Source organism: Gossypium hirsutum, chromosome A02, assembly GCF_007990345.1.
Source record: "Gossypium hirsutum isolate 1008001.06 chromosome A02, Gossypium_hirsutum_v2.1, whole genome shotgun sequence".
In the NCBI taxonomy this organism is placed as follows: domain Eukaryota; kingdom Viridiplantae; phylum Streptophyta; class Magnoliopsida; order Malvales; family Malvaceae; genus Gossypium; species Gossypium hirsutum.
The window spans coordinates 16,327,951-16,335,744 of NC_053425.1; the positions used below are offsets into that span (position 1 = coordinate 16,327,951).

Genomic DNA, 7,794 nt, shown 5'->3' on the forward strand with positions numbered 1-7,794 from the left:
TAATACAAATATTATATTAAAAAAATGTCAAATTTAAATACCTAATAATATATTAACCCTTTATATAAATATTTTGACCCCTTATCAACAATTCTAACTTGCGAATGTCAGCTGTGGATACCTTAATTACAATAAAATATATTATAAATTAATTTTCTATTTTTATAAAGAGTCGCATTTGGTTATATTATGATAAAATTTCCACCGGCGCAGTAAAAAACCCATGTCTCATTTCGTTTTTATAATTTTTTTATTTTATTTTTTATTGTACCCCAGGCATGCTTCTTTCTTTCAATTTTGCTTTTGATCGTAAACATTTCTAACATAAGTTCACCAAATCTTAGCTCAATATGCATCAATATTATTGTCAATATAGAAAAACATAAATTGAAAAGTATTACAACAGATTATTCTCTTATTTAAAAATTAAAGAAGAAATATAAATAATTTTAAATATTGTATAAAAAAACTAAATACCATAACAGCTTCTAATAAAATTAATCTTAAAAAAAAACATTTGACACACAAAGTAGCAAATAGATTTATTATTTATACATAGAACTCATATTTTTGGTTCCACTCAAGTTCATGATACGTTGATAATTAAATTGGAATTGTCTCAAATAAGATAAATTTTCCATTTGGAATTTGACCCATAGGTTGAAGAAGGCTTAGTCGTAACTAAAGATAGAAGAAGAAATTAAATTAATACATTCCAAACACGGTTTTATCATGTTAAAAACCATATAACTCATTATACAGAACTGATACTTATGTATTAGTAAGAGTCCAGTAACCACAAATTTATTTCCATTATGTTTTCATTATAAAACAGTGACTAAACAACAAGTCAGAAGATGCATGGAAGAGATCATATTACAACTTGGAAGATGGTTTCTTGGAACCCCGCCTAGCTATGAACTCTTGCATCTTCTTAAACTGCTCCGGTGTCATTCCATCGTAGTATTTATGACCCCTCTCCTATAAAAAGAACATGAATTTAAATTGGGAAAATCAGCAAAAAAATCTTAACCCTTCAAACAAGCTCAAGTTGCAAGGACAGAATGCTTAAGAGATGAGTAAACAGAAGCAATGGTAGAACATGGATTCTTTGGAGGAATCATGTATTATCAGCATATAAGGAAGAAATGAGGTGATTGATAGAAGGGAACTATGGAATCATCTGTTATCTCTACATAGGAAACTTTTTTATCAAACCCCTAGCATTACACTTGGTGATTTTCATTGAGATATTTAGGATTGCCCTTACTGAGGAGGAGGCAACTGACTGGGAATGGTTCCTACTAATAGAGAAGATCGCTACACAAATCAACTATTGGATTACAAAGTTCCTATCTTATGCAGGGAAAACTTTAACTCGTTCAGGTAGCGATGTTAAATATCCAGAACAACTGGTACAGTTAATTTTCCTTCTTCCTGGAAGTGTCTAGGACATAATTAATCAACTATCCTCTCGGTTCTACTGAATAAGTAGGGTAAATCAGCCAAGGAGCAAGGTTACGAATTTGCAAAACTAGCTCTGAAAGACGATTTGATTTAAACAACTTATGTTTGGTTTCTATTGTCCCCAGTCGGTTCTCTTTTGGATTACTTGGATTAATAATGCTCATGTGCTCAATGCAAATCAAAACAGCAGCAGAACAGCAGACAAATATTGCAAGTGAGGCTGATAGCTCTTCAGCTTACTAGGCAGCAAGGTTAATCTCGAATTTCTCTGATGTCAAATACTCAGGGTCCTCTCCATATCCCAAAGCCTGCAATGATTTATTAGATGGCTACACTTATTAGGCTGTCAACCTAGGATCATTCACTGTCCTGGAGGATAACACCATACTGTGCGTGTGTTCTGTCAGCCAGAGCAAGAATTTGAAAACTACTTGTTCTTCAAATTGTGCTCTCTAAGAAAGTCTCAAAGGATATTCTATGTCAATGCCAACTCAAAAAAAGCTATACCAGGCTGGGAGGAAGAACAGAGATGGGCAGTAAGATACTTAAGCAGCGAATCCTCGATCAGAATTGTATTGAGTATTGCTAGGACCTTCATCTACCAGATTTGAAGGGAGATAAACAACAGATTATATGGAACTTTTCAGCAGATTACCAAACATACCATCAACCGTGCGAAGACAACCGTTAGCAGGCTAAGAAACCATGTAAAGACACATGGAATACAATCTTTTTCACTTTCTTTTATTCTTGTATTGCATAGCTTTGATTACTTTCTTTTCATTATGTAGCAGCAATTTCCAAGTTCTTTTAGATAAATAAAACCATGCTTATCCAAGAAAAGATATACATAAGCGTAATGAATACCTTTTCCATGGCGAGACCCTCACGAAGATCCAATTTGTACCCATCATTGATCACAGACTTGTACCTGAGAACCAAGTCTTGACTGTTCTTCATAATTGCTCCTGCAAGTTGTCGAGCTTTATTCAGCACTTCATTTTGGTCAACAACATAATTGACAAACCCCAATTTCTCAGCTTCCTCTGCTGACAAAGGCATGGCTGCCAACGACACTTCGCGAGCCTTGTTTGGTCCTATAAAGCGTGCAAGCTTCTGGGATAAACCCCATGAAGGAAATATACCAAATCTACAATCAATTTTTCAAAACACTAAATCAACAAATGATAAAATCAAAGCCTTCGACTTGTTTATCTTCGGCAATTGTTACCTGGCGTGAGTATCAACGAAAGCGGCTCCCTTAGCAGCGACCAGCATATCACAAGCGAGGGCGATCTCGAAGCCGGCAGTAATAGCAAGGCCGTTGATAGCTCCGATGATTGGTTTGGGGCATTGCTCCATCTGAACAACCGGATCCGTCTCCGGGTCCTTAACGTCACCCTTGAAAACATCTTGTGCAGCCGTCAAATCCACGCCTGAACAGAAAGCCCGTCCAGCTCCAGACAAGATGATGACCCGCACCGAGTTGTCCTTCGCAAGAGCCTTGAAAGCCTTGGCCAAGTCCACCATCATGGGCCGGGTCAAGGAGTTGAGAGATTTGGGTCGATTGATGGTAACAGTAGCGATCCCATCAGGTTCACGGGTCACAATGATCAGCTTCTCAGAGGAGGAACCCTCCATTTTTACAGGAAAAGGAAAGAAAGGGAAAGATCCAAAAGAGGAGATGAATAAATTTTATTGCAATTTTGGAAATGGTTACATAAAATAAATATTTTCAACATGGATCTGGTTTTTGGTAGTTGTGTTTCGTCATCATCATTGATTGCGTGTAGATAATGCCTTGCATTACGTGTCTGATAACGGCAACATGGAGATGGAGATGGGAAGCGGATAAGAACATAAGAAAACAAAAAAATCCCACTCCCTACGTGTCTGATCTGGTTTTTTGGTAATTGTGTTTCGTCATAATATTTTATTTCATTTAAGGGTAAACTGCAAACTCATCAAGATATAGCTTAAGAAAAATGCCACTCAATCGTAGATCTATAAGTGTCCCAACTCACTTGTCTAAGTCCGGAGATCTGAATATTATATTTTAAGCCCATTGCCCGCAAACTCAAACATGCATATCAAAGTCCAAGTAATAGGTCAGCCGAAAATGTAAAGAACTAACAGCCCAAAATGCATTTTTCTTTTTATTCTAATAAAACAAACCCTAAAATGCTTACAGTCTCAAATTTCCTTTCTGCCCTTCTTTCACTCCCACAAACAACTCAGTCTCGATTCTTGTTTCTTTTTGTTGAAAAGTCAACAAAGGTAAGAAGCAACTTGTTAAAAAGGTGAAGCAAGTTGCACCGAATGTTGAAAAGTTGAATGGGATAATTGCAATTTTGGTCCCTAATTTTTTAGGCCATTTGCAAGTTAGTCCCTGAATTTCAACTATAAATAGACCTTCTCATTTTTCATTTCAACTATCCCAACCAATCTTTCTCTCTTAGTTTTCTCTCTTCTCCCATTTGAGAATTCTTAAGGAATTGTATTTGTTTGTATTATTTTGGAGATAATAAAGTTATCATCTGGTGTTAGTGCCTGAGGACGTAGGTATAATTTACCGAACCTCGTTAAAACTCTTGTGTTTTTTCTTGTCCTATTTTTCTTTCAATATTTGAGGGTATAATAGCAGTATTTAATGTGCTATTAAATTACTATAGAATGAATATTCTAACTAAGGAAAGACTTGGTATTTAAGAGATCCATGTGATCCACCTCTCTTCCCTAGGAATTGAACTTTGTGTGATTTTTTAGTACAATAATTTACACGCTTCCGACCCTATTGGAACTACAAGTGGTATCAAGAGCCGAAGGTTAATCGTAGTATGCTCTGTGGTTGCAGTTTAAACTGATCTTCCACATAAAAAAAGATTTCCTTAGGTATATTGAAAGATTATGGAGAAAACGGTCGGTGTAGGAGCTTCAACATCGTCCATGTGGACAAGACCGACAATTGCAAATGCAAGATTGGCCGTGGAGATCTTTGATGGCACGGGCCATTTTGGTATGTGGCAAAGTGAGGTTCTAGATGCCCTTTTTCAGCAGGGTCTAGACATTACCATTGATGAAGAGAAACAAGATGATGTACAGGAGAAAGATTGGAATGCGATCAATCGGTTGGCATGTGGCACAATTTGATCATGCCTTTCTCGAGAGCAGAGGTATGCTTTTTCAAAGGAAACTTCTGCAAATAAGTTGTGGGTGGCACTTGAAGAAAATTTTTTGAAGAAAAACAGTCAAAATAAGCTCCACTTGAAGAAAAGACTATTTCGTTTCACTTACGTCCCAAGTACCACAATGAATGATCACATCACCAAATTTAATCAGTTAGTCACTGATTTGCTGAATATGGATGAGACATTCAAAGATGAAGATTTGGCTTTGATGGTGTTGGGGTCACTTCCTGAGGAGTTTGAGTTCCTAGAAACTACTCTACTTCATGGCAGGAGTGATATATCTCTGAGCGAAGTCTGTGCGGCCTTATACAGTTATGAACAGAGAAAGAAGGACAAACAGAAAAACTTAATCAGAGATACAGAAGCTTTAGTAGTCCGAGGTCGTTCATACACTCGGAAGAAAATTCAGAAAGGGAGATCAAAGTCAAAGTCCAGACTTGGGAAAGATGAATGTGCCTTTTGTCATGAGAAAGGCCATTGGAAGAAAAATTGTCCAAAGTTGAAGAATAAGGGAAAAGCTGTTGTAGATGCTTGTGTTGCAAAGTATGATACCAGTGACTCTGAACTATCACTGGTTGCATCATCATCGTCGTTCCATTCAGATGAGTGGATATTGGATTCGGGTTGTACCATCATATGTCCCCTAACCGGGAGTGGTTCTCTGATTTAGTAGAACTAAATGGAGGAGTTGTTTATATGGGCAATGACAATGCCTGTAAAACTGTTGGGATAGGTTCAATCCAATTAAATAATCAAGATGGATCAACCAGAGTTCTGACTGATGTTCGGTACGTGCCCAGTTTGAAGAAACATCTCATCTCATTGGGAGCCTTGGAATCCAATGGTTCAGTTGTTACTATGAGAGATGGGATTTTGAAAGTGACATCTAGCGCACTTGTGATATTGAAGGGCATCAGAAAAAATAACTTGTATTACTACCAAGGTAGTACAGTTATTGGAGTAGTCACCGCAGCTTTCGGTAACAAAGAATTGGACTCAATGCAGTTGTGGCATATGAAGTTGGGACATGCCAGCGAAAAATCCTTACAAATTCTAGCAAAGCAAGGATTGTTGAAAGGCAAAGGCTTGCAAATTAAAATTTTGCGAGCATTGTGTTCTGGGAAAGCAAAAGAGAGTGAAATTCGGCACTGCTATCCATAATACAAAAGGTATTTTGGAATATGTTCACTCAGATGTGTGGGGGCCTTCCAAGACACCTTCATTGGGAGGAAAACACTACTTTGTTACTTTTGTTGATGACTTTTCCAGAAGAGTTTGGGTGTATACCATGAGAACTAAGGGTGAAGTGCTTGGAGTTTTTCTTAAATGGAAAACTATGATCGAAAACCAGACTGGCAAGAAAATCAAGCGGCTTAGGACGGACAATGGAGGGGAATATAAAAGTGATCCGTTCTTCGATGTGTGCCAAGATTATGGTATTGTTCGACACTTCACAGTTAGGGATACACCACAGCAGAATGGAGTGGCAGAGCGTATGAATCGAACATTGCTGGAGAAAGTTCGATGTATGTTGTCCAATGCTGGGTTGGGCAAGCAATTTTGGGCTGAGGCTGTGACATACGCTGGCCATCTTGTTAATCGTTTGCCATCATCTGCATTAGAAAGAAAAACTCCTATGGAGGTATGGTCTGGAAAACCGGCTACAAATTATGATTCCTAACATGTGTTTGGATCCACTGCATATTACCATGTGAAGGAGTCAAAGTTAGATCCGAGGGCAAAGAAAGCTCTCTTTATGGGAATCACTTCTGGAGTGAAGGGATTTCGTCTTTGGTGCTTAAGCACAAAGAAAATGATCTGCAGCAGAGATGTTACCTTTGATGAATCTGCCACATTGAAAAAGGTATCAGATGAAGATATTCAGACAAGCGATATTCCACAGCAGGTGGAGTGTACTCCAAAACAGATGGAGTTTGAGCAGATGGGGATTTGCCCAGTTAATAAGTTTAATTCTCCAGCTACAATGGAGGAATTAGAGGTTGAAGAGGTTCTGACCCAAGAACCATTAAGTACACCAGAACCAGTTGTAGTTGCAAGGCCACGGAGAGAAATTCGTAAACCTGCTCGATTTACTGATATGGTGGCCTATGCCCTTCCCGTTGTTGATGATGATATTCCTATCACTTATCAAGAAGCAATGCAAAGCTTAGAAAGTGATAAATGGAAAAGCGTCATGGATGAAGAAATGCAGTCTCTCCGGAAGAACAATACTTGGGAGTTGGTGCAATTACCGAAAGGTAAAAGGGCAATCGGATGCAAGTGGGTATTCGCAAAGAAAGATGGATCTCCTAGCAAGAAAGATGTTCGCTACAAGGCAAGATTGGTAGCAAAAGGTTACGCTCAGAAGGAAGGAATTGACTACAATGATGTATTTTCCCCTGTTGTGAAGCATTCCTCCATTAGAATTTTGTTAGCCTTGGTAGCACAGTTGAATTTGGAGCTAGCTCAACTTGATGTTAAGACGGCTTTCTTGCATGGTGAGTTAGAAGAGGAGATCTATATGACTCAGCCCGAAGGATACACAGATGCTGGTGGTAGAAATTGGGTTTGTAAGCTGAACAAATCGCTATATGGATTGAAGCAATCCCCGAGGCAGTGGTACAAGCGATTTGATAGCTTTATGAGAAGGTAGAAGTACACAAGAAGCAAATATGACAATTGTGTGTATTTACAGAAGCTGCATGACGGATCTTTCATTTATCTACTCTTGTATATTGATGATATGTTAATCGCTTCGAAGAGCCAAAAAGAGATAGATAAGCTGAAGGCTCAGTTGAATCAAGAGTTCGAGATGAAAGATCTAGGTGAGGCCAAGAAGATTCTCGGCATGGAGATAAGTAGAGATAGACAGAGAGGCAAGCTTTGTTTAAATCAGAAGCAATATCTGAAAAAGGTATTACAATGTTTTGGTGTAAATGAAAACACAAAACATGTAAGTACCCCACTTGCTTCTCATTTGAAACTCAGTGCTCAATTATCTTCGAAGACTGAAGATGAAAGAGAATATATGGCGAAAGTCCCATATGCTAATGCAGTTGGGAGTTTGATGTATGCAATGGTGTGTACGAGGCCTGACATTTCACAAGCTGTTGGAGTTGTGAGCAGGTATATGCATGAT

General features: G+C 38.2%; 1 protein-coding gene across 1 annotated transcript; it reads right to left on the minus strand.

Moving 5' to 3' along the window:
* Positions 1 to 678: 678 nt before the first annotated feature.
* Positions 679 to 3,491, minus strand: LOC107952046 (probable enoyl-CoA hydratase 1, peroxisomal). The gene is made up of 3 exons (XM_016887285.2): positions 2,699 to 3,491; positions 2,335 to 2,617; positions 679 to 981 (listed from the first exon to the last, which is right to left on the minus strand). Exons 1-3 carry the CDS (start codon positions 3,106 to 3,108, stop codon positions 877 to 879), a joined length of 798 nt encoding a protein of 265 aa, XP_016742774.2. The 5' UTR covers positions 3,109 to 3,491; the 3' UTR covers positions 679 to 876.
* Positions 3,492 to 7,794: the final 4,303 nt, after the last annotated feature.

What these genes read in the sequence shown, in the direction of transcription:
- LOC107952046 (XM_016887285.2), bottom strand. Translation starts at nt 3,108, where the DNA reads ATGGAGGGTTCCTCCTCTGAGAAGCTGATCATTGTGACCCGTGAACCT. An exon ending in TTCGTTGATACTCACGCCAG is followed by an intron (nt 2,618 to 2,698) that starts GTAACAATTGCC and finishes AATTGATTGTAG; the next exon opens with ATTTGGTATATTTCCTTCAT. An exon ending in AGGGTCTCGCCATGGAAAAG is followed by an intron (nt 982 to 2,334) that starts GTATTCATTACG and finishes TTCTTTTTATAG; the next exon opens with GAGAGGGGTCATAAATACTA.